Source organism: Molothrus ater, chromosome 3 (assembly GCF_012460135.2).
Source record: "Molothrus ater isolate BHLD 08-10-18 breed brown headed cowbird chromosome 3, BPBGC_Mater_1.1, whole genome shotgun sequence".
In the NCBI taxonomy this organism is placed as follows: Eukaryota; Metazoa; Chordata; class Aves; order Passeriformes; family Icteridae; genus Molothrus; species Molothrus ater.
Genome location: NC_050480.2, coordinates 4,262,062 through 4,288,560, shown reverse-complemented (window position 1 = coordinate 4,288,560; position 26,499 = coordinate 4,262,062). Strand labels below are relative to the sequence as shown.

The window sequence follows — 26,499 nt, the reverse complement described above, 5'->3', positions numbered from 1 at the left end:
TTTGATACTTTGTATAAGTAGAGGTTCACTTCACTTTTGAATTTAAGAATTGTTAAAACCTGCATGCCTTTAACATTTCTTTTAGATACCATTTTTAAAACTTACAAGTACTAAATATTGTTGCAATATTTGTGTATAAAAGCCAATATACCCAAAAAAGTTCAACAATATTCCTGCTTATTTGTTTTGTTGATTTAATCCATATCCATTTCCAAGTTTTTAATTTTGTTTTCCTTCTGGTGCTGATGCTGGCACTTCAGCACGAGCCACATGACTTATTTCACCTATTGTTTTCCCTTGGTGCTTCCTCATTTGCCATTGCTCTCACAATGCAGGTGACATGACAGAATTCCCAGGTAAGGCTGATTTGTTTGTGAATTTAGCAGAGTCCTGTTGAGTTCCATGTTGCCTCGTTGTATCTGTGTGAACCATGGATACAAGTGAAACATCTGCAGGCAATTTCTTTTGCATGAGGCTCTTCATGAATGTTATGTTGTTCTTTTAGAACTTGTCTGACTCCATGGACTGCAATGATTCCCCCTCCCTGTGTTTTGCAAGCTGTTTTGATTTCTCTTTGTTTCCCAGCAGTGCTAATCTTCAAACAAATCCAAACCCCCAACTAATGTCTGTTCAGGTTAAATGTTCTTGAAAAATGCCTGGTTTGCACTGAAGCTTTCCAGAATTAATCCTCTTTCAATGCCTCTCTCTGCCTGCAGGTACAACCCCCACAATTCACATTTGGGATGCCATGAGCAAGCAAACCCTTTCCATGCTGCGCTGCTTCCACACCAAAGGCGTCAATTACGTGAACTTCAGCGCCACGGGCAAACTTCTGGTGTCAGTGGGAGTGGACCCAGAGCACACCATCACTGTCTGGAGGTGGCAGGAAGGTACAAGCCAGGGGAAACCGTGGGCCTTCAGCCTCAGAGCTGTGCAAATGACTGCCTTTGCCATTCAAGTCTTTGGAGTTTTGTCTCCCCTCTCTATCCCAGTTAATCAGTTAAAGATGGTGAAGAGCTAAAAAGTATGAACAGGAAGATAAGTTTTTAACACCTATTTTAAGTGGAAATTAAGGAAAGAATGATGCTTAACATAAAATTACATGAAATTAAGGAAAACTATTCCTTTTCTTCCCTAAAACACTTCAAGTGCTATGATGGAGATAGGCCTTTGGGAAGTAATTTCTAAAAGAGAATTATCCTTGGAAATGACGGAGGGGAGAGGAGAAGTTCTTCAGCTCATGAGTGTGTCCCTGTGCATTTCTCACCAGATGATAGCCAACGTTTCTGTGTTATTTCACTGACCCAGGAGACAGATTGTGCTATGAAGGCCTTAAATCTGCATTTCCTAAATCTGTGGGATGCAATGGAATAACCAGGGACGTTGGGAGTTGCATTAAGATGTTTGATACCCTAAACAGTGTTGGGATTTGCAGCTGTCAGCATCTGGGACACAGACCTCTAATCCAATACCAACTCAATTTATTTGATGAAATCATATCAGAGCTTAATTCCTCAGGTGAATTCAGCTTTGTTTTCATCCTTTGCTCATTAAACCAGGGGCAAAAGTTGCCAGTAGGGGAGGACACCTGGAGAGGATCTTCGTTGTGGAGTTCCGCCCCGACTCCGACACTCAGTTCGTGTCCGTGGGGGTCAAACACATGAAGTTCTGGACCTTGGCTGGCAGCGCTTTGCTCTACAAGAAAGGAGTCATTGGTTCCATGGAAGATGCCAAAATGCAAACCATGCTCTCTGTTGCCTTTGGAGCAGTGAGTTCAAGTTACCTGCTGCAGGATTTTACATTACTTTGTATTAAACCTGCGAGGGTCAGTTTTCCTTGCTGAAATCCAACCCAGTGCTTGTTAGTGAAATGTGGATTTAAAACCTGTGCCCCTTGAGATCCTTCCCTGAATTTCCTGAACACAATTGGGTGAATGCCTTCTATTAAGCTCTGTGCACACCTACTGCCCTGGCTTTCTTTTTGCTTTTTTTTTTTTTTTTCCACTTTGCTGGTTATTTATCTGTTTAGCTTAAACTTGATCTGTTATTTCCTGTTTTTTTCTGCTAATGGTATTTAGTGTGACACATGCCAGTGATACCACCAATGGGGACAATCCAGTGTGGTCGTTAAGGACTTTTAAATTAAATTTAAAGGATTTTACTTGAAGCTGAACCAAAATGCTGAGGTGTCTGTTGTATCAGAGATTGCTGCTGTCTGTTGCAGAATAACCTCACGTTCACTGGTGCCATAAATGGAGATGTGTACGTGTGGAAGGATCATTTCCTGGTCAGGCTGGTGGCCAAGGCTCACACGGGACCGGTGTTCACCATGTACACGACTCTGCGGGACGGGCTCATCGTCACTGGAGGGAAGGAGAGGCCGTAAGACACAGCATCTTCCTCAAGTGCCAACTTCTGTCTCACTTGTGTGCCTTTTGTCTTTGTTATTTATGCAGCAGCCCAGAGATAAATGGTCTCTGTGCTGTGGCAGCTTCACTCTCAGTTTTGCATAACCTGCCCAGGTGGATCAGTAGGTGAAAGACTAAAACAGGATACTTGAGGGCCACAGTGGCACATGTTATGTGGTGGAGAGATGCTGAACCTCTTTGGAATTGTTCCAAACACCTGGATAAGCTCCTGTTGCCTGAACTCCTGCCATAAGTGGAGTTCTCTTCATTTGTTTGTTCTGTCAAACTACAGACAGCCTCTCCCAGTGGAGATGCTGCAGGTCCTGGGATTACCACAAGAAACAGATTGGCCAAGAAACAGATTTGAGATACATGGCAAGAGAGCAGCTTGGTTTGTACAAATGATGGTGCTGTTTGAACATGAAGTGTGAAAGCATTGAATTTTTTATTATTTACTTCCCATTGCACCATAATAGTAATATGGAGTGGAGGGTGGGTCAGTGTGTGTTTAGTGATAGAAGCAGAAAAATGCTGGTGGGATTTCCATGTGTAAAGGAGGCAGCAGGTAACAGCAGGGCTCCTTTGCAGCACGAAGGAGGGGGGAGCAGTGAAGCTGTGGGACCAGGAGATGAAGCGGTGCCGAGCCTTCCAGCTGGAGACCGGGCAGCTCATCGAGTGCGTGCGCTCCGTGTGCCGCGGCAAGGTGAGAGCACGGCGGGCAGGGCAGAGCTCAGCTGCCTGCCCGAGCTGCTGCTGCTGCTCTAAAGCCACAAAACCCCCACGGGGAGTTCCTGAGAGACTGTGAGAAGTGGAACACAGTAGAAATAACGGAGTTGTGTGACTTGCTGCAGTCACTCTTGCACGTGTTTGAATTGTGCACGAGAAAGGAGCAGTGATGCTGCACGGGGTGGGGCCTGCCCAGTCAAGAGCTCCAGGGATGGTCTCTATTTCATTTTGACACATTCCTTGATAAAAACACCACTGAGGAATGTTGTTTTATATTGCCAATCAAGTAGCCATTAACCAATTACAAGCTTAATCTGTTTATGCTTTTTCCAAGTATTTGCCAAGGAAGCTCTGGCAGTTCAAACCGTGGCAGTTACTGTTACACTGACCTCCTCTCTCCACTCCTTTCCTTTGGCTACAAACAGGGGAAGATCTTAGTGGGAACAAAAGATGGAGAAATCCTTGAAGTAGGAGAAAAAAATGCTGCTTCTAACTTGTTAATTGACTGTCACATGGAAGGGGAAATCTGGGGCTTGGCAACTCACCCCTCCAAAGACATCTTTATCTCTGCAAGCAACGACGGAACAGCCAGGATCTGGGACCTGTCGGACAAAGTGAGTGCTGTGAATGTAAACGTGTGGGATTAAAAATGAGCATTTTATCCAAGCATCCATTTTTCCAGCTGTGCTTTTGAGCAGCCCTGGAATGAGAGCAGGTTTTGGTCATGTTTGGCACCAGCACTCCCAGAGAAATGTAGGGATTCACCAGGACACCTGCTCATGGAGTGCCTCTTGTTGGGCATTGTTTATTTTGATCCAAATCTGCAGGCAGGGGGATCAAGGAAGCATTTTAATTCCACATTGCCTGTCTGGGTGACACAGACTGTGCTGTCACACACACAGCCCCTGCCCATCCTTCTGCCTTCCTGGCAGGCATGGCTCCCTCTTCTTCAGAGCCTTCCTTTGGAACTCTGCATGTTGCCTCAGGGATTTCTCCAAGTCAAATTGGCTAACAGCAACCATTTTTAAAAACAACAAAACATTTAAAAAAAAAACATCAGGAAGTTTACAGCTTATTTTGCGCAGCATAAACCTTTCCAAAAGCTTGTTACCTGAGCTAACAGGATAATTTTTAATGAGGAAAATTAATCTATTATAAATACAACCAGCTAGGTGAAAATACAAGATCTTTCTAGGACATTTCCATGTACCAAATGAAATGGGAGAGCTCTGTGCCAATCAGCAGTTGTTGAAGATGTCAAAGCCACCTTTCAAACAAATTAGGAAATAGATTTTTCAGCTTTTTCTGCTAAATAGTCCTTTTTCTGGTGTGAAACTCGATGTCAGTCTACAAAATAATGCAAACATGAGCCCCCCATCCAAATCACATCTCTATTTTGAAGTCTGCTTAGCGACATATGCCTGGTGGGATGTGAGTCTCGGTGTGACATTTCAGGTTTATGTTTAGAGGGAAACAGAGTGGATTTGTTTTTAATTAAGCAAGTTCTGTACTTTGTGTTTGGAAGCTCTGGGTGTGCTGGGGAGGTGTGAGCCTGTTGCCCGTGTCCCTGCAGAAGCTGGTGAACAAGGTGAGCCTGGGGCACCCCGCGCGCTGCGCCGCCTACAGCCCCGACGGGGAGATGGTGGCCATCGGCATGAGGAACGGCGAGTTCGTCCTCCTGCTGGTCAACAGCCTCAAGGTCTGGGGCAAGAAGCGGGACAGGAAATCTGCAATTCAGGACATCAGGTAGGAGGTGCTCAGAATACACAGCCCTGCCTCGAGGGAACGGCCCTGGAGGGCCGGGTGGATTTGCAGAGGTTTTGTGAGTCTGTGTTTGTTGGAACCGGTGTGAGCTGGTGTGAGAAGGAACCTGTGTGAGAAGGGCACTGTGGTGGGGCTTTCGTTCAGTTACAGCCACACTGCACAGCTGGAATGATGGGAATTAATTCTCCAAATTGCAGTGCCTGTTGCTGACTCGCAGGGGATTGGTGCCGCTCTGCACACTGTGCTGTGGCTTTATGCAAGTGCAATATTAGCATCATTTAACCACAAACAATATAGAATAGAGTCATGGAATGGTCTGAGTTGGAAGGGACTTGAAATATCATCCAGTCCCACCCCTTGCCATGGCAGGGACATCTTCCACTGTCCCAGCTTGCTCCAAGCTCCATCCAGCCTGGCCTTGGACACTTGCAGTCATGGGAGAGCCACAGCTTCTCTGGGGAACCTGGGCCTCGGCCTCACCACCCTCACAGGCAATGATTCCTTCCCAATATTCCAGCTAACCCTGTTCTCTGTCAGAGGTATCGTGAGTCTTCCTTTTCTCTTAAGCATCAAGTTTTGGTTTGGGTTCAGTCTTGCTGTTGATAGAAGGTTTTTTGTGTTTTTTCATTAAAAAAGTTACTGTCACAATAGCATGAGAAGCAAACCTTGCACCAAAACAGCCAATGACATTCCCCACTCCATGTTTTATTGTCTAGGATCAGCCCAGATAACAGGTTTTTGGCCGTGGGCTCACAAGAACATACTGTGGATTTTTATGATCTCACTCAAGGCACAACCCTGAACCGAATTGGCTACTGCAAGGACATTGCCAGTTTTGTCATTCAGATGGATTTCTCTGCAGACAGCAGGTACATCCAGGTATGTCTGGGATAGCCCCCACAGTGCTCGGGTTTACTGGGCCACCATAACAGGTGCAGGCCCCAGCTGTGCTGAGGGCAAAGCTTTATCCCAGGTCTATGGAAGGGAGACAATGCTGAAAGAGAAATTGTGAAATATATTATAACCATATAATTTCTCTTCCTTCCTGAGGCTGGGATGTGTGTGAGAGCTCAGTTGTTTTAATCAAATTGTTAATTTGAAGGGGTTTCATTTTAATTCAGAAATGTTTCTGATTTAGTAAAATTATGTTGAGATAAAGTAAAGTATAGAAGTGAGAGAAAATCTGTCAGCTCTGCATATGAGCATCCCCTTCCATCATCATCCTGTAACATTGTTATTCCTTTAATATGGCATGTGATGAATTCCAGATAATGAGGAAAAAAGAGAAATATTGTCCTGGATGTTTAATTGCTGATAAAACCTGGTGGGACTGTTGGAAATTTTAAAGACAATGATGTGTTTATAGCACTTTCCAGATTTTTCCTTTCTCTCTTCCAGGTATCCACAGGTGCCTACAAGCGTCAAGTTCACGAGGTGCCCCTGGGAAAGCAAATCACAGACCCTGCAGTCATAGAGAAAATCACCTGGGCCACCTGGACCAGGTAACAGCCAAGGGGGGCGTGGGGCAGCACTGGGATCAGTCACAGGTTTGGGGTGTAAATGCTGAGGTGTCCCCAGGGCCTGGCAAACCTGAGAGCACCCCCAGGCTCTCCTTCCCCAGAGCTCCGTGTGACACCCGTGGGGTTTTACACACAGCTCTGGCTGTTTGGTGGCTGTGGTAATTAGTGCTGTTAATTACACCAGGGGCTGTCACAGAGCCACAGTGGCTCATTGCCACTCATCCCTGCCCCCTCACACCGCTCTGGGCCACTCCAGGCAGCCTTGTCCCACATCAGCAAACACCAGCATGATGGAAGGCCTGGAAACATGCACTGATTGTATGGAGGAGTTCTGAGTGTCACTAAAATGTATTTCCTGATGTGGATGAACACAGGAATCTGCCCCCAGCATTGCAGAACTGTGGCTGTGCTCTTCCTGTGAGAAGTGGGACAGGCCAAAGGCAGAGCTGACAGTGGGTGACAACCAGGCAGGGCTGGGAGAAGGTAAATGAGAATCCTCCTACTCTGACGGCTCTGCTGGCATAAAATTGTGTGAGTGCCCCCAATTCCTCGTTTCAGAGGACTCTTGACAGCTGGTGGGAGGGGGCAGATGCTTCTGGCAGTGACTCTGGGGGTAAATGATTACAGAGAGCTGAAGCCAGGGGTAGCACACCTGTTTCTGAGAACAAGGGGACATAGAGCCAAGCATTCCCTCATTTGGGAACTCACAGCTAAGGGAACAGTGCAGTCAGGAGTCCTGGGGGAAGGCTGATAGAGACCAGAGCTGCACAAGGTGCTGGTGTAGGATGATGCCAGTGGTTCCATGGGAAATAAACCTAAGGATTAATGGATAGAGATTGCTTAAGAATCACATAAAAATGATGTCTTAGTGTGGTGGTCTCCATGATGAGCTCAGGGCAATCATTTAGAAGGGACAATTTTATTTTAAATGCGGCAATTTTTTATTACTAGCCTGTGTTGACTCAGCCCCCTGTGGAAGAGCAGCAGCAAGTTAAGTCTTATGGTCTAATGCATTTTATTTACCTTGATTTTGGAACAGCATTCTTGGAGATGAAGTCATTGGGATCTGGCCACGAAATGCAGACAAAGCCGATGTCAACTGTGCCTGTGTGACCCACGCTGGTCTGAACATAGTGACAGGAGATGACTTTGGGCTGGTCAAGCTGTTTGACTTCCCATGCACAGAGAAATTTGTAAGTGCCTGTTTTATTTTCACCTCAGCAGCTTTTGCTTTTCCCAGGCCCCTCAGCACTCGGTGTTACAGCACCCAACCAGCAGGGTCCATCCTCAGGAGGCTCTTACAGCACTCACAGCACGCTCCAGCCACAGGCAGCTCCCAGGGAGTGAAGAGGCCTTGGGCTCAGCATGGCTGTGGGCACAGAGCTTGGCCTGGTGCCAGCCCTGAGCTGCTCTCCTGTCCCACAGGCCAAACACAAGCGGTACTTTGGGCACTCGGCGCACGTCACCAACATCCGCTTCTCGCACGACGACAAGTTCGTGGTGAGCACCGGAGGGGACGACTGCAGGTAACGGGCTGGGGCTGGGACACTCCCACACACGGGGACACAGAACCAGGCACACACACACACAGAGAAAGGGACACAGCCCCACGGTGTGCACACACACCACAGCCACACTAACATGACCCACACAGACACATCCCACACACAAATGCAGTGTGCACACAATGGTACATGTGTACACGCACAGACACGCAGTGTGCTCGTGCAGCAGACATGGATACACACAGTGCACACACACAGGCACAGTACATGCACACACCGAGTGCACACAGAGATGCACAAAGATCTACTTAGACACACACTGCATACACACAGACACACACAGTGCAGGCACTGCCCACAGAGCACAGGCAGAGCACATATAGGCACACAGCACACACAAACACAGAGTGTGCACACACATACAGTCATACACAGGCACGTAAACTGTGCACACAATGCACGTACAACACACAGTGCTCACATTGCAGACTGCAGACAGAGCAACTGTGCACAGAGTGTATTTCACACACACACACACACACACACACACACACACACATACAGTCTGTACTTCACACACCCAATGTGTTTATTTTCTGCTCCTCTCTCACTGGGCCATGCCCAAGGCCAATCCCTGCTGTCCCTCCTGTCTCCCCAGTGTGTTTGTGTGGCGCTGCCTCTGAGGAGCCTCTGGCTGCTGCTGTCCTGCCCCAGCGAGGGCTGTGCTGGCCGGGACAGCCAGGAATGCCCCCCTGGCTGCAGGAATCCCAGCCCTGCTGCAGGCTGACATTTCCAGATCACTCATCCCAACTTACCAAAGGGGAATGGGAGCTGGCCTTGGAAAGCCCAACACCCTTGCGAAGGAAGCTGAGGTTTGAAGGGTAACCTGGGGATCCCAAAGGGATGAACAGTTCACTCACAAAGCTGCTTTTGCCTAATACTGTGTTTTTCAAACCATGTCTGAAAAGGGAGAAAATGCTGACAAAATGCTGGGCCCTTTAATTTCCAAATTTGTGGTTTGAACAAAGTTCAAAAAGCGGGTGGGTTTTAATTTGGTGCACTCAGTAAAGCTGGGAGCATTTAATGAACAGGCTGGGGAGGGGGGAGGTAACCCTTCAGCTTTCATTAATTGAAGGAGCAAAGTATCCCTTTTTTTTAAGTCCATTTTATTTTTAAATATATATATTTGGCAGAATTTTCTATCCATGAAGTGCCTTGGAATAATTTTCTAGTAGTTTGGGCTGCAGCCTTGCCTCCCCCCACCTGCTTTCCACACACGGTGCTATGACTCTCACCCAGAGGAGGGCTAAACCATTCTCACCTTTTCCAGCTGGGTACTTACACGATCCCTGTTTTCTGCTTTGGGTTTTTAATACCTTCACAAGTGAATTCCCCACTGTTTCCGTGCTGTCAGAAGGCCAAAGTGAGGCATTCCAGCTCCTGGGCAGCTGCTCCTGCAGCCAGCAGTGCAAGCTGAACGCCAACAGTGAGTGAGAGGAGAGGGCTTGGACAGACTTGGTTCAAGACATTTGAACACCAAGATTGAGGGAGTCATTCCCCAAGTGTTCCTGCATGCTCCCCCTTTCTGGGAAAATGTGCTTTACACTCCTACAGGCAGTGGCCAGCCAGAATCTTGGCCTGGTGGGAAAGCCTCCATCAATCCCTATTTCCTGTTCTGGAAGGGGGTCCTAAGCCTCCAAAGGAAGCCCTAGAATGTCCCTATAGCAGGGCTCTGTGTGCCCTCCAGCCAGTCCACGCTGCTTGTAAGTAAAACATAAATCCTCTGGTACCAGGAAATGCAGGGTTTTTTTTTTTTGGGAAAAGCTCATCATGGCTGACTCTGGGCTCCTCTTCCTCTCCCTGCTTCTCCCTCACCCCACAGAGCCCCCTGTCCTGGCCTGGGGGACAGCTGAGATCAAAGGAGAGCTGCCTCCATGGAAAAGTGGAACCATGGACAGATACTCCCAAAAGGCAACTCAAACCCTTCACTAGTTGTTAGAACAGTTTGTCAAAAACAAAAACTCAAGGGAGTGTGGAACTGGAGAAAGTTTAAAAAGAAATATCTTAAATATGTATTTTGCTATTCAAGATTCTGGGCATGGAACAACATCCATACTTTGAAATTACCTTTCTTAATTAAAAGAAATAAAGGCCAAAATAAAACATTTAGACTTACATTTAGACTCTGAAAAGCAATAGTGCTTTAGTCCCAGTTCAGGACAATAGGATTTTGAACTCTGGAACCTTCCTGCCAGTCCGTTTCTGCTGCCCACTGCACAGAAAAGTAGCAAAAACATCCCATTAAAGGAGTGGATTCCTGTCTGTTTAACACACAAAGTGCTTCAGCAACCTCAAAGAATCACCTTTTTTTTACAATTGAATTTATTAATGCCTTATATTACTATACAGCAGAGCAGTTTGTCAGATACACAGTACGAGTCCCTATGCAGTCTTTTTTTCAAAGAAACCTTCGGGATCAAATCCTGTTCTGTCAGGTGCTGCCAGCAGTGAGCACCTCTGCCTGTAACCACTCATGTTTGCCTTCCTTCCATGTTGATTGTATCCCAAACAAAACCAGTTGTGTGGCAGAATGAATTAATCACCAGTGATGTGAGAAATATCTCCAAGCAATAGTGTCTGTCAGGAAAACACTTACCTACGGTTTCTCTGTTTCTATGGTCTGGCTTCCTGTATAAAATGCTCAGAAGTAATGCTGTATTTTACTGTAAAATGAAATAGTAATGCATGAATTTCTATTTTTCAATGGTCAGGATGCCATCCAGTTAAAATCTGCATTTTAAATAAATTTGTACACAAGTTGTCAATGTCCAGCTCTTAAATCAGAATCAACATGTTGACCTGGAGAAATTATTGGGAATTTCCTTCAAACTTGAAAATGGCCTCAAGCATTCCTGTCTCAAAACTCCAAGAGCCCACCACCCTTCCAGAGCTCCCTGGGACACTGGAGGTGGCCCTGAGCAGCTCCTTCAGGCTGCAGAGGAAGAAAAGGGACCGTGACAAACGCACCCTGCACCGCGCTCTACTCGGACACTACTGCCACCACCATGGACAATGGAAATTTATCACAAGGAACTTCAAATAAACACAAATATATTAAACTTGCCTCAAGAAAGCCAAATACTGGTATCATTTTATGTCTATAAGCTTTATTGATACTTGGGGTTTTGGGGTTGGTTTTTTTTTTCCTTTTTTGTTGGGATTTTTTTACATTTCACAATGCATTCCACAGACTTAGTTCAGTACAGCTCAAACTGCAAGTGTATAAATTTTCACTTATCATTTTCTTGCATAACAGGACAGGGCTTTAAGTTTCCAAACAACATTTGCAGCATTAGATACTCGGTCCACAGATTATCAGAGTCTGAAAGCTGGAGAATTATTTGCTCAAGATCAACTACTGTACGTTTGTGCAACAAAGTGTATGCTGTAAGTTTCTTTTACTCTGTGTGGAGGTTCTTTGTTCATTTCTCTTTTGTTGTTTCCAACAGATGCCAGTGTTTACAGAGACTTTTTAGTTTCTCAAGCTTGTGTGCTCTGGAGCTCGTCCAGGCCTCAGTCAGTTCTCTGAAGTACAAAGCACTGTGGAGCAGCTGAAAGATCTAAGCTTTGTGAAACACATATATATATATATATATATATATTGGCAATTGATAAAACAAAATCACAATACAGCTATACTCATACCAAAAAGGCAAGATTTTTCAAAACTTGCTAAACTGGTATATTCTTCTAAAACATCTCATTTTAGAAAATCTGCATCAATCTACACAGACCATACACAGTGCACAAACTGGGAAGTGTTCTCCTCTGCCCCACCTGCTCTACACCTCCGGCACGCAGCAGGAACTACCTCTGCTGAAGCAAATGTACAGCTGTCTCAGTCGTTTGTATTAGCCAGTGCTGCACACAGGATAAGGAAAGATGATTAGTTTTAGATCCATACATAGCAGCTTACAATACTTAAAGATGATGAAACACATGGCAGTCAAAACAGTTATTTTTCCTCAAACACTGCGTTGCTAAAAAATAAAGATCTGTGAAATTGCACTGCAATGTCAAGGGGTTTGCTATTCCCTGACCCTCCCCATGTAAATCCAATGAGTATTTTTCCCCCTTAAAAGATGAACTTTCTTTCCTATTGATAAGTTGCTTCAGGTTTATTTTATTCAGTTTTGCGCTTCAACCCAGGGATCTTTGCTTGGATCCTGCAAGAGGAAAAAAAAAATAGACAAAAGGTAAGTTTGAGTAACAAAAAAGGAAAGGTTAAACAGAATCTTACAAACAACAGCATGTGAAAAGAACCCTCACAACACAGCTTTGTACTCAGAGCCCAATGACACTGCTGAACTTCTCATTCCCCACCTCAGCTGCACCTGCTGAGGGGCTCAGCTATCACTAATGGGTTCACATACACAGATTTCTATTAGAAATAATAGAGGCTCGTTTCAATACAGCATCAGCAATAAGGGAGCTCATTTCCTAACCAGTCCAGAGTCTGAGACCTTTTCCCTCCTTGGCCTGGCACATGGAAGAACACATTAGTCCTAGACAGGAGTGCCACGTGTGCCAGGAACTGTTATCAGTACTAAGGAAAATAAATAAACCCAAACCAACTCACTTTGCCATGGCATCTTTGACATTCTTGTTCACGAGTCCCAGGTAATGGTCGATTTGGGCCTGGAATTGAAGCAGAAAGAAGTTACAGCTCAGCTCCTCCTTTGCAGCCTGGCTGAGTCCCACAGCACTCTGTGGGTGCAGGGCTGGGCCCCTGTGGGCCCCACAGGACAGCAAAGCTGCTTAGCTGGGCCAGGCTGGGTAACCAGCTTAGGCTGCAGCCCAGCCAGAGGATTGAGCAGCTCGGGTTAAGCCCCACACACTGTCCCTGCTCCTGCCCTGGGGCTCCAGGGCCCCTTTCCCTGTGGAGGAGGAGCCTGGGCAGGACCCCATGAGGCTCTGCCATCTGCTCCTGCCCCCACAGCTGCCTTGTTGTTGAAAGGGGAGACGCAGGGCTAAGCCAGAGCTGGCTCCCCCCTCCTGTGCAGTGACCTGCCCGAGACAGCCCGGGCCATCATTTAATCACAAGTATTTTATTTTGGCTCCTTCCTCCCTACTCCTTTTACATGGGAGTCTCTCCCCAAGAGCAGCCTTGGACTGGGCCAAGCAGCTCCCACCTCCTGTTTTTGCCAGGGCTACAAATTCCACAGAGCTTTGGGAAACCAATCTTGAATACCAACCCCAAAAGGTACAGCAGGATTAACACACCATGCCAAGGTTGCTCCAGTCCTGACCAAAGCTGGACCAGCAGAAAAGGCCTCCAAGTTCATCAGGCCTTTTCCAGAACTGTTTGCTGGGGAAACCTCTTCTTCCACCAAGAAGGAAAAGGGAAAGTATGCACAGTCTGAACTTCAAACTGAACTAGTGCTCCCTGGCCCTGGTTCCTGGGTAAAGGCCTATTGTAAAGGCTTTAAATATTTCAGAAGACTGAAATTAATGTTAATTATTTGTTTCTGGTTTTAAGCTGATTTTATGAAACATTTAATGGATTCTATTAAACACTCACCTGATGTCTCTCATAAATAACAGGAACGCTGAAGAGCGAAATCAAAGCTGGAAAAGAGCACATCAAATGTATAAATATTGACAACAGGGATGGTGTTCAGGCAGAACAAGGACTAGTTTCCACACCTTGATATGTCTTGCAAAAAGGTCCAAGAAAAATGAACAATTGAGCCCCATGCACCGATTGTTGGCCAGAAAATTCAATGATCCCTACTAAGGAGAGCCTGGGCTGTTCTCCAGATCTCACCAACAGTACAGTTAAGTCTGGTCACAGGTCACTTTTTCACAGTGGGTCATGCAAATTCTTCCCAAAGGCTGCTCAGGCATCAGTTGGTTCTGACACCTGAAAGCCAGCCTGCTCTGGGATATAAGAAATTAAATCCTGCAGTGGGACACGACCACAGCAGATCTTGCACCTCTTAAGTCCCAGCACAGCAGTGACATTCAGGGCAGGCTAAGCCTGACAGGGACGAGCACAACAAACCTGCCTATAAACCATGGAATGTCTGGAAATCAGCAATCTCAAGGAATTCAACAACACAACTCAAAATTACCTGTTCTGTTGTATTATCCAAAAAAAGGAACTTAGAAGTGCAACATCTTAAGGCTACAGGATCAGCCTCCCAGTGACCAGACCCCACTGCCTCCCCAGGGTTATTTGGTGTGCCAGGTGTGTAACACAAGTCAAACACTTACCCAGGATCAGTAATGTCAGACCATTGAACAAGGCACCAACGTAAGTGAACACCCACATCAACACTGCAAACTGCAAGGGAAAAAGAGCCCATCAGCACCACTCTGTGCTCAGGACACCCCATTTGCTGCACACACAAATACCCATCCAAACAGCCCCAAAGTGCACTGCACTTCAGCCCTGTGCAGCTCCTGAAACCAGAGCTGGCTGATGAGAGGGCTCAAGGATGCAGTAATGGGATATGGGGCCTCCTGTGTGCAGTCACGGGGCTGAATTCAGCCCGAGTCAGCAGTGCCCCCCAAACACTGCCCTGTGCCTTCCCTGGGCACTGCCAGCTCCATGGGGAGGAACCATGGGCAAACAGCTCCTGCCTCCTCCCATCCTTCAGAGAGGGGACAGGCCAGGCTAAGAGAGGCCAAAGGGCTGCTGCATGACAGAGCCAGAGAGAAAGGAGATCACACCTGGGTGTCACCCACCCAAGAGTCCGCCCACATACCCAGCCATGCTCTGACACATTAGGAAAAGCCTGTCTGGATGGTAACAGGGTAGGGTGGGCTTGATTTACCTGTTCTCCTTCAAAAAACCCAAAGGCAGTTTGGATGTAAAAAAATTTAGGAACAAGAGGAGTGAAAAGTGCTCTAACATGGAAGCTGGCTCCAGGTCAGAGCCAAGCTCAGAAGCAAAGACATCCCTAAAGGCCCACACTGCCACCACTGCTGGCTCCCTATCTCAGCCCCATTCTCCCTCCCTGCTGACAGCATTTGTGCAGCTCCTGGTGGGACACAGGCTCCCAGCTCCACACAAAGGTCTGCCCACACTCAGTGCCAGGTGGAGTGTCCCAGGCACACCTCTGACCTATAGCAGGGGGAGGGGACCCAGGGCTGCCAGCTCTATTTCGGGGTAGGATTCCTCCTGAGGAAAATCAGCCCTTTCTTCTAGAGTTGCAGGAGTGCTGAGGAGCTGAGCAGCAGCCAGGAGCAGCAGCTTCCCCAGAGTTTACTCCTTGCCCTGCACAGAGCAGAGACCCCCAGCCCTGGTCAGCTCAGCACATGGGGCTGTTCTGCAGCAGAACCCTGGACAGACAGCATGAGAGGGCTGGCACTGGCACCAGGGAGGGCAGAGCTGGGCACAGTGAACACCCCAAGATGGAAACTTGCCCATCAGCAGGAGCTACACCCAAGGAAAGGATGGGCACAAAGTGCTGGCAAGGAAAACAAGGCAGGGTTGCAGGAGTGTGGGTGTGGGCCAGGACCCTGGTAACTGGCCTGCAGCCAAGCTACTCTGAACTTACATATCCCAACATCCAATTTTAGCTTATCAAAAGATGTAAAATATCCAAACCAAACAAAATCAACAGCCAGCCACCACTATCAAGGGCATTGATAGTCAATACAAGTTTAATTCCATGAACCCTGCAACAAAACCACGTTGATTTCAAGAGCTTCACTCAAAACTGGTCTATAATTCAGGTGCATTAACTGCAAGTGATGCAGTTCTTTATCTGTCAGTACTTCTGAGCAGCACCAGGGAGGAGCACAAAGTTAACCCCCAGAGAGGCACAAAGTTAACCCCCAGAGAGGCACAAAGTTAACCCCCAGAGAGGCACAAAGTTAACCCTCAAGAGAGGCACAAAGTTAACCCTCAAGAGAGGCACAAAGTTAACCCTCAAGAGAGGCACAAAGTTAACCCTCAAGAGAGGCACAAAGTTAACCCTCAGGGAGGCACAAAGTTAACCCTCAAGAGAGGCTGTAACCATATCTAGTAGTTGAGGGATTCTGGCAGGTTTCTCAAGGAAAATCAAGCAGATTTGCTGAACTCGCTCATGATTGATTCAAACCCTGGCCCAGTTGTGCCCTGCAATGCCAGGGTGAGCCTGGAGCTGATCTCTGCACCAGGCATGTTTTACTGGAGCAAACACATGCAGCACATCCACCAGAGAGGGAAGGAAGGCACAACTTGCACTGGGCAAAGAGCCCCCGAGGGTGGGATGGTTTGCAGTGCTTCTCCTCCATCCCAACAGCTATCCCTGACCTGCTCCCCATGGACACAATTCCTGAAGCTCAGCACCACCCAGCCAGCTCAGCAGCCAGGACACTGCTGATGACTCTGCTCAGGGCAGAAAATGGGAGTGTACATAAGCACAGGGGTAACAAGACACAAATCAATCCCAAAGTCCAATAATTATCAGAACTATCAATTATTTATTTTAGTGAGCATTGAATTTATGGTTCAAGAAAGAGCAAAATCCAGGAGTTCACATTTGACTACACAAGCCTCTCTCCACCCAAAGTCAGTCCAGGGCAGCATCAGGGCAGAACCATGAACTGCTGCATGTGTGGGTTTTAACCTCCTACACTTACAGTACTGGAGGGGAGAGGGACTCTGATCCCACAGCTCCTCCCTCTGCACTCCTCTGACACTTCCAGCAGCTCTCCCAGGATTATCCAGCCTGGAGTTCATCTCCATCCCACATTTCCTTACTGGTCTCTATTTTCTTTTTCTTATAAACTGTGCAAACCCAGAGACCCTCACAGACACAACAAAGCTTACCTGAAACACACCTCAGAGACCTTTACAAACACAAAAACCCTTCCCTGAAACACTTCTAAATAAAGCTCTAAGACAAGAAAAAGAAAGCAGAGGCAGCCCAGGATCCAGGCTTGGTCCTTCCAAGGACCTGCACACGAGTGAAAGGCCTGGGTGGCTGATGGACTGAAGCCCCTTTTGCCAGCCAAAATGGGCAAATCCAGAAGTGCCCCATGCCCTCCTTTGCTACAGAATACTGAGAACACAGAGCTCTGCTGCTGAAAGCCTCAGCTGAGCAAGAGCAGCAGTGCCCAGTGCCAGCACAGCCTTTACCAGGACAAAATGCAGCTTCTCCTGGGGCTCTGGCAAGGGCTCCTCTGGAGTTACTCCTCAAGAGCTGTGAGGAATTTCTCCTTGTGCTGCATAAATATTTAGAGTCCATTTTAAGACTTCCCTGACTGAAGCATTGTTTAATAAAGAAGAAAAAAACTTAACAAGACAGATTTTACAGTCAGAACTATTACACACAATGAACTGACCTGCAGACATGTTCTACATTAGAGCTCTGTAACTTGAATTATACATAAACATGTGGTTTCCTACAGTGAAGATGTTTAAACTACACAAGCCAAGATATTTTTATCTTTTAAACCAGGGCCATTATATTACATAAGACCCTGGAATCCCAGTGTTCTCCTCGAGCACAAACTCTTCAAAATCAGTAACATGTGCTTGTGAACTGTCCTGACATTCACTGGTTTCTGATAAAGGGTTGTTTCCAGCTACCATAAATTAGACTAATTAACCTACATAAAACACTTTAAATGTCAGAAGGAGAGAGGGGAAATGAATTAGTTCAGCTGAATAAACACATCTTTCCTATGGACTGTAGTATTTTAAGTGATTAGAGTGCCTTGAAGACATTGTGGCTGGAATTAATTCTGCTTCTAACATAATTCCTCCAGAAGGCCTTGTTTTCAGACCAGTGTTCACTGGAACAGCAGCTGGCTTCTCTCTGCTTCCTTCTCCTTTGCTGCAAGGGGTTGGGATCCCCACACAAATGGTGTGAGAAATCTCCTAACTCAGACCAAGGCATGCACCACAAAGGGCTTGATCAGAAACACAAGTGACCTTGTGATTCTGGGTTTTTCTGGGCTGTTGATAATCAGATCCAAACAGGACTTTGGCAGCAGCACTATTGATCGTGTCTCAAAAAACAGAAATGGTAGTGCAGAAAAGAATGCACAACCAGCTCCTCAAAAGGCTTTTCCTGCAAAGCCCTTCAGGAGCAGGGAGATTACTGCACAAGCCCAGGCCAATACTGCTCCTCCTCTCTCCCTCCTGAGGAAAGAAACGTGTCCCAGGAGCAGCAGAGCCCCCTTACACCTCCTCTTGCTTCCAGAGGGAGCCACCTCACTGCAGGAGCCTTGCAGGGCATCAGGTGCAGCTTTTCTGGCACAAACTGTGTTTAACTTAGAGCACAATGAGAAACTGGATCTGCAAACTCTGGGTAAGATTCCAAGATCCGCCTGCAGGTTTCTATTGCACAGTTACAACAAAGGCTTGGACAGCCTGCCTGGTTTTCCCCAGTTTCACAAGGAACCCCTCCCCCAACTCCACAACAACTCAAAGGACTTTACAAAGCACTAAGTAAGGGGATTTACTGCAGGATAAATGCAAGTTTTTTCAAGAAGATTAAACAAACTGAAAAAGAAGTGCACAACACACTGCACTAGGTAAAGGAAACACCAGTTCCAAAAACAAAGAAGGGCTATTAGAGCTTGAAAGAAGAGAATACAATTTTCCCAGAACAAAACTGAAGGGTTTTCAGTCAATTCTTTTCTTTTGGAGGGGTTTTTTTTGGGTTTGGGTTTTTTTTTTTGGTTACATTTTGTTTAATTTATTACCATTCTTCAGTCAGTTGTGCTCTGCCAATCCCATTAAATTCTACATGGATGGACTCCAGCTGTTACACAGCACTGCTCACACTGGGTAATTTGCAATCCCCATTTCAGTAACTCCCATCACTAAAACCAGCAGTTTTCACTCCCAAATCCAGGGGCTGGAACAAGTATCCACCTTCCCAGTAACCCAAGGGCATCACACAAGTCCTCACCATTCCAGCAGAAAGTGGAACGTTTAAAGACAGGGAGCTATGCACTAAACACAAACAGAAAATCAACTCCAAAGCAGGCTGGGACAATCTAGGCCAGAGCCAGGTTTTGCAAAGAGACACACACACACACATCAGTGACACGGCCCCAATGGCCAGACTGCAGCATGGCTTGTTTTTTTAGGAGATTCCTGCTGTGAGAGGCACCAGCAAGGAGTCAGAACAGGGAGCTGGAGGCAGCCACAGCTCATTTCTGCTTTCCATGTAGATCAAGTTATCCCTCACAGCCACCCCACCACAGCAGGCAGCACTCGATACCCAGCCTGTGCCGAACACCACCAAGAGCAAACTCCACCCAGTTATTTACTTAAGCAGAGGCACTGTTCATCCTGCAAGGAGCAGGAGGCTTTGCCAGCCTGGGTCAGCAGCAATGTCCTCACAGAGGCAAACTCACCTTGAGGGAATCCACCAGGTCATCGACGAGGAAGAGGCGCCGCAGCTCGCGGACGGTGCCGTTGACATGGCCCAGCACGACGTTGCTGTACTTCTGGATGAGCTCCTCTGACACGGCCACATCCGAGTCCAGGTAAGCCCTGCAGGACACAGCCAGGAAACCTCAGAGTCAAAGTGCTGCAAACCTGCTCTGTGTGTTAGATAGAACCTCCTTTTTGTGCTATGGAGAAACAAACCTCACACTGTGAGGAATGCTGAAAGGACAAACACAACTAACCTAAGTTATTTCTTAGCCACCCAGTTTTTTCTCACTGCTCTTTACTCAGTCACCTGCACCAGACAAAAAAGAGGCAGGCTAAAACAAGGGGGAAAAATCCCACAAAGGAACATACCCATCTCTGGAAGGCCCTTGTGGAATTACCATCAAGCTGTAACACACTGTAGGCACAGCAAAATGAGCTAAATTTCTCATTTGCTAGAAATAATTCTTACAGCTAGTGAGAGCAGTTCTTTTACATAAAAGATATCAACCCTATCTGGTTATATGTTCTTTCCACTCCACTGTCACTTATCTGCAGTTGCAGTGGCTGTGGCAATTTGGAGTCTTTAAACAAAGTATAAATTATTTATCTAATGTGCACGCTGCAGGCAGAAGGACTAATGCAGCACATCTGTAAAATGGAGCTCATTTTACACTTGTTAAACTTTTGTTTAGGGGACTCTGCTTGAGGATGGTTTTCTTGAGGGATTTTTTAATATGAAAATTGCACAATGCTCCCATGTATGTCATTTAAGGCAAAGCTAAACATGACCTTGTGGCAAGTCCAAGACAAATGAAAATATTTCATATGGTAACTGCAGCAAGTGGCCATTTCAAGGCTACATTCTGCCATCCACCCTTGGCTTCCATCTGCTCACCCTCCCTAGCTCATCCACAGGATATTCAGCACCTGCACCAAAAATCCAATTCTTCTCACAGGATTTTTCAAGTAAAAATATCCTTCTTGTGGAGAAGCTATACAGAAAAAAAGTAAGCAACCAGATATGCTGGATGAGAGTCTGGAAGCTACATAGGAATATCAGTATTTTTAGAAAAAACTGCAGAAAGAGCACAGGTAGCACAAGTTCTGCTTGTTCTTGCTAAGAAAAAAGCTTGAAATTGTTGTTTAGATAATGAGAAGTAAGCAAGATTTCAGCTGGGAATATTCACTCTAATGGGAGGAGTTTTTCCCTATAATTTTGTCCCCCAGACTGGCTTTCACTGGAAAAGGAGCCACTGCACATGGCCTGGGAGGAATGGAGGGAAGCCTCCATTTTGCTTTGCCTTAAAGAAGATGGGAACACCACCAAATTAGTAAGAGGGCTGTAGATAGAGGGGCAAACAGGACTTTGTGAAAATTGCAAGGGGAGACTGAGCCATTTCACTCATTAATAACAGGGAGATGCAAGGCTGGGCAGAGTGGACAGGGCTGGCAGGGAAACAGGAAACACACACTCCTGCAAGTCCTCCAACACAGATTAATAAGGTTTAATTCCTCTTAGGAGGCAGCTCTGCAGCAGTGGGTACCTGGACGCTGTCACTGACCTTGCAAGTGGAGAGCACAGCTACAAACTAAACCACACATTTTTAAGGTCTTGAAAGTTTCAAAAAGATTAAAGTACCCTTTTGTCATGCTTTAGACCCTGCTACATTTATTCTGATTTTTCCATCCCTTGTACCAAGCCCTCAGTCCCTTTTCTGAATTTACTGTATGACTCCTGAGAAAATCTGAAAGTGGGGAACACATATTTCAGTGCAGAGTCTATTTTCGTTATTATGCAACATCTTAACAGCATGTGTCACCCACTGCTTCTGGCAGTACCAGCACTGCTGCTCTCCAAAACAACACAATTCTGATTAATGAAAAGAAAAATCTCACCTGAAGGGGTGGCCCTCATCAGACTTCTGGATTGCCTGGATGACTCCCTTGTATATCCTAAAGCTGATGGTGACAGAGAGCAGGGCCAGGGCGATGTAGGCTGTGACGCTGACGATGCTGAACACTGTTAATGAGAGCAGCAGGAACAGGCTGGCTCCAAACACCACCCCGGTCTTCTTGATGTCTCGCCAGTAAAGGAGGTCAACAACTACAATGGAAAAGAGGTAAGAAATTAGAACAAGACATCTTTGGCATTCATATCAAGGCAGTAATTTTTCATTATTCACTCGACTGCTGAGAGTCACCAAGAGTGGAGCTTGCAAACCCCTGTCAAACCAGAGCTGAAACCACAACTAGAAATAGGTTATTTAGTACTGGTCAGCTCTGGACCTCAGATTATTGGGATTACTGCTATTAGGATTACCCAGATGCAATTGCTTAAATTTTAAAACAATGCTGCCCTTAAGCAATGTCAGAATTCATCTCTTCAGCTCCTGTGCTGTGTTCTGCACCAGAACCACAGTTTGTGCTTCATTTCCTCTCATTGTCGGGCATTTTGTGGAGGTCACTCCCTGAAGAGATTGATTCCAATTCCCTCTGAGGACAGATAACAAGACACCAACAGATCTCAAAACCATTATAGCTTTCCAAGCCTGGTAGAGGCAAAGGCACTGCTCAAAGACTCATTAACAGTTCATTTTGTTTTCTTTTGATGGAAGCATTCCCATGGGAGTTTATAATGTTGATTATGGGTGACAGACTGAGCCATCAAGAGGGAATACTCTCCCTGAAACGTCAATCCAGGCTAAATCTGCTGTGCTCCAATGCAGAAGACTTCATTTGCAAACCAAGTTTAGTTTTCCTTAAGTGACCCTCATTAGAGAACACAATATTGTGCCATTTTTAGCATCACTGTTCAGAGCAAAGTACACCCTTGCACAAGGGATAGGTGATGGCTTAACACAAACACACCCACTGCAGATCTGTCTGTTAACAGCAATAACCTAGTAGAGACAGAGTTCAAGATGAATTACAGAAACCTATTACTATTGCACTGCACATTTAGTAATCCTGCCTCATCCTAAACGTCACCAAAATTAACTGTAAAGCAGTTAATCACAGCTTGGAACAGATTATTTGGATGACTGTAAAAACATTTTTAAAAGTAGAATTTGTCTAGTATTTCTTGCAGGATGAAAACACAGTCATGCTCCAACATCCAACACCTGGTAGTCTGTGTAGGGCAAAGTCTGTGTAACCCTTTTGTAGGTACAATGTGCCAAAGCCCCTGGGGCTGGGGTGTGTTTTCCCACACTTTCAGAAGAGCTGAAGTTCTTCCCAGTTATTCCAACATGGAAACTATACAGCATAGCAGGAAAATGAAAACCACGGTCAGAAACTTAAACTCACCCTAATGCAAAGTATCTAACCTCAATATTTAATTCACATTTCAGCAGAAGTTTCCTGCAGCCCCACAGACAGAGCCAGGTTCCAGCTGCACCAACACCTTCAGTTTATCACAGACCAGAAGCGCTGTGGAAAGAACAGCCTCACCCTTCCAGCACCATCCATCCCACTCCTTTCTTCCAGCCTGGCTGCCTGTGCTGTGCCAAAGCCATCCCAGCAGGCAGGAGCCAGGCAGAGCAGGGCCTGGCGCTGCCACCATGTGACTGCACAAACATATGGGGGCAGAGATAGAGCAGCACTGCCCCGAGGCAACGCTCCTGCTCTCCCAGCGCCTCCAATCCAAACTCCTCCTGCCACTGCAGCCCAGGCTCCAAGCAACACAACCTTCCATGAATATTTGTAAAAATCAAACAAATAAAATCAAGTCATCGTAGATCTGCTGTTGTGTGGGTTGCAATCCCAAAATTTAACTTTTTGTTTCGGTTTTTTCCTTTGCTTCCAGACACAAAAGAATCGATTATTGTCTCTGCACACCTTGCATTAAACATCAACAAAATGGTGTGACTGACCAAAGAATCCTTGTAAACCTGCAAACCTAAACTGAGCTGCAAGGAGCCTCAACACCTGGGTGAGATCTTCACAACCAGTCTGGCCAAAAACAGTGGATTTTGTGCTCTTAAATCATGTAAGGAATCTTTAAAAGAAATAAAAACAGCCCTCTTTTTTTTTGAGCATTTGCTGCAAGTATTAAAACTGTGTTTATTTTTAAATGCTGCAATTTGAGCATCCATGCACTCGAAATTGGTGCTGCCCCTGTATCAGGTGACACATTCAGTATGAGCCCTGCTCCTCTGCCTGCAGACAGCTTTACCTCTGTAAAAGAGCTGCTCCCTCCTCTCTGCACAGCTTTAAAGCTGTGGCTTCTTCATAGGAAATCACTAATTCCATGCATTAATGCATTATTCCAGCTATAAGGAATGTAAAAAGAGCAATTCATCTGTGTGACAGTTCCAGAATGCCAGAAACAAAGGTGCATTGCTGGAATTAAAGCACACAGCAAAAGCCAAACGGCCTTTAGCGACCATCAAGTCTTTTGTTCTCAGTAATCAATAAGAAAAATCCCCACGCCAGGAGCTCCCGGACCAGTTAAGCTGCTCATAAAACATTTTTCCTCATTTCATCTCCACTCCTTTTGGAGAAGGACCAAACGAGCGGTTTAATGACATACGGATCTGGTATCATCATAAATTCCTCAAAGGAAATTCGGTGTTTAAGTCACTGAAAAACGGCTTTGTAATTCTGCAGTCCAGGAAAGCAGATGAAGCCACTCATCTGTATTCTCTAATTGATCAGAAACAAGTTATTTGCATTTATTTTGAAAGGAAAAGATTAAAAGCATTACTAGAAGCAGCTTTCTGGTTTTAACTTACACGCAAGATATTCACAGCAGATCAAAAATAAAACCAGAAACACAAAAAACTCAAACCCATTTTCAGCAACAGCCCTGCAACATCTTTCCTTATGGAAACAGTCCTGAGCTGCGTTTTACACAATATGAAGTATAATAAAATAAATAATATTAATGCACGTCTTGCAGGCCTATTCTAAAACAAGAACAGCTGCCTACATTTGGTAAGCACGAACTGTCACTTGGCACGTCTAAAAATAGTCTTGTACCATCCGTGCCTTACATGCACAACTCATCCAGTTACATTTTGCTTTTAAAGCAAGTGCTGCGATAGCTTTGGCGCTGCATTTTTTAAAGCCTTTTCCTTTCAGATATTTAACTTAAAACTGAGCAAGTCATATCGGGTTTTAACGACAAAAACAAGCGGTCTGATATATTCAACCTGATAAACCTCTTTATAAAAACCCCTGAACCAAGCAACCTTATCTTGATTTTTGGGGGGGTTTTTGTTCGGTTTTTATTTTTTTAAGAAAGAGCAATTAAAAGCGAGACCTACGAGCGAGCCGAGCTCAGGTGTAGCACAGAAAAGCAGGAAAAAGGAACTAACCCGTTTTGGCATCCATCTTGAGCGTGCTGCGAGCACCCAGCCCTGGCACGGCTCCGCTCCCGGCGCTTTCCACTTCCTGCGAGGGCGCTCGGAGGTCGGAGCTACGCAACCTCCGCCCGCTGCCATCGCAGAGCCGCCCACGGCCGCCTGCGCCGGAGCCCTCGCAATGCGGCTGCACAATGGACAACCAACAAGTCCCCCCTAGCCGGCATTTACAGCCCCACAGACCCCGCGCTTCAGCGCCAAAGAAAGGCTGCCTGTGTCGAAGGGGAGGGGAGAAAAAAACACTGGGCCATTTACAGGCGTTGTGCCACTGGAACCTTTCTGTGACGTGAGAGGTAGGCACGGATCCTTTCTGTTCTCCTAGGAACAGCGAGGGGCACAGGGAAGAGCCTTTCGTGGCTCAGTCTAGCGTTGTGCCGATAGAGAAATGGGACACAGCGCTGAGAAGCGGCAGCTTTCAGCACGGCTGCAGCACAATGAATGTCCCATCTGTCACCGAGCAGGAAAAGCTGCTGGGCAGAAAATCCACAACCACAAATTGCTCAGAGAGGCCTTTTCCACTTTCATATTCACACAGGATGTGATCTTCAGGGTTTCTCCTGATCTCTGTGCAGAGAATCCGAGTGCTGACCCCACACTGCCCAACCCCCAGGAGAAGCCATCAACCATCCAGTGGTTGGTGTGTCGAGCACCACCAGAGCCTGGGCTTTGACATTTTCAAGGCTTCTTGCACCAGGGTTATTATTCAAAATCCTGGTTAACATCCTAACAGGAGCAGAGACTGGGCCACAAAATCGCAGCCTCCATTTACCCTCATCAGATGCGTCAGAAGCCAGTTTGGTCCTTGAGTGTCTCCTTGCAAGCCAGGAACAACACCAGCTCCTGGCTGGAGAAACTGGGTGGTGACAGCAGGACTGCAAGTGGTGCCAAGCACGTGGGACTGCCACCAACAGAGCTGTCCCTGTCCCAGGCAAAGGCATCCCCGTGGAGCAGCACATCCAGCAGAGCCATGGGCAGGTGGCTCCAGCTGGGTGCCAGAGGGCACAGAACAAGGCTGCACCACGCACAGCTCAGGCTCGGCACATCTGCACCACAACCCCACAAAAGAAGCGATACAGATTTCACAAGTACATGCTAGAAACAAGGCAAACACTACCACACTCCCAAAAAAAAATCCCAAATACTACCTAATGAGCCAAAGCAACGTTTTCCTTTCATTTCTATTTGACCAGATACTCGTACATGTGTGCACAATGTACCAACTGGGAAAACCATTCCAAAGCCCCAATTATTCATGATAAAGGTTGCCTATGCAATCTTTGGCATCAGTTAACTAAGTTAAACCAAAATTCAGATAGATTTCTGCTCATTAATTAGAAAAGAATACTGGGATAACCTGGAAGTATAGCTGTGCTGTTCACCATATTATCATATCAATATTCAGCCATTAAAACCTGACAATTCCTTGAAATCATTAAAAATTAAATAATAAATGTTACTTTTAGTACTAATTACTCCATGGGCCTATCTTCAAGAGCATTAAAAATTAAAATCATGCTACTCCCAGGGTAGACCCGTTTCCTCCTATCTATCTCTAGATGATCAATACCACAGGTATTAATCAATGCCAGAGGTTGCACCACTTGCATTATGCTTGTTCCTCAACTACAACACATTAGCCAAATCTAAATTTAAGATTATACTCATTAGGAAGTAGTGTTTCAGCTGCAAAGTCCAACTATAAATTGTACTTTTTGCTCTTCTCTGGTTTTAGATTTAAATTTTTTTTTAGTAATTTTTTAGCATGGAAAGAAGCATGTTGCAATATTTGCTTCTATATTTATTTTGGGGCTGGATGAATAGTGCA

At 46.1% G+C, this 26,499-nt stretch overlaps 2 protein-coding genes across 8 annotated transcripts in view; one reads left to right on the top strand and one right to left on the bottom strand.

Moving 5' to 3' along the window:
- The window catches only part of EML6 (EMAP like 6), a 93,654-nt gene extending 82,593 nt beyond the window's left edge, over positions 1-11,061 (top strand). The window contains exons 33-44 of one of the 2 annotated variants that reach the window (XM_036379447.2): positions 336-356; positions 717-890; positions 1,560-1,768; positions 2,224-2,381; positions 2,996-3,110; positions 3,559-3,747; positions 4,707-4,879; positions 5,614-5,776; positions 6,296-6,399; positions 7,457-7,610; positions 7,843-7,943; positions 8,581-11,061. In XM_036379447.2, the coding sequence (XP_036235340.1) occupies positions 336-356; positions 717-890; positions 1,560-1,768; positions 2,224-2,381; positions 2,996-3,110; positions 3,559-3,747; positions 4,707-4,879; positions 5,614-5,776; positions 6,296-6,399; positions 7,457-7,610; positions 7,843-7,943; positions 8,581-8,605 (1,586 nt within the window). In that variant the 3' untranslated portion in view covers positions 8,606-11,061. The remainder of the gene's footprint in view (positions 1-335; positions 357-716; positions 891-1,559; positions 1,769-2,223; positions 2,382-2,995; positions 3,111-3,558; positions 3,748-4,706; positions 4,880-5,613; positions 5,777-6,295; positions 6,400-7,456; positions 7,611-7,842; positions 7,944-8,580) is intronic. The other variant, XM_036379448.2, reaches the window with a different exon arrangement.
- Positions 11,062-11,069: 8 nt separating this feature from the next.
- The window catches only part of RTN4 (reticulon 4), a 40,445-nt gene continuing 25,015 nt past the window's right edge, over positions 11,070-26,499 (bottom strand). For 5 of the 6 annotated variants that reach the window (XM_036379438.2, XM_036379439.2, XM_036379440.2 and 2 more), the window contains 6 exons: positions 21,208-21,415; positions 19,290-19,428; positions 14,199-14,268; positions 13,504-13,550; positions 12,562-12,620; positions 11,070-12,148 (listed from right to left, as the gene is read on the bottom strand). In XM_036379438.2, coding sequence (XP_036235331.1) covers positions 12,106-12,148; positions 12,562-12,620; positions 13,504-13,550; positions 14,199-14,268; positions 19,290-19,428; positions 21,208-21,415 — 566 coding nt within the window. In that variant the 3' untranslated portion in view covers positions 11,070-12,105. Of the gene's footprint in view, positions 12,149-12,561; positions 12,621-13,503; positions 13,551-14,198; positions 14,269-19,289; positions 19,429-21,207; positions 21,416-24,629; positions 25,027-26,499 lie in introns of those variants that run through there. The other variant, XM_036379445.2, reaches the window with a different exon arrangement.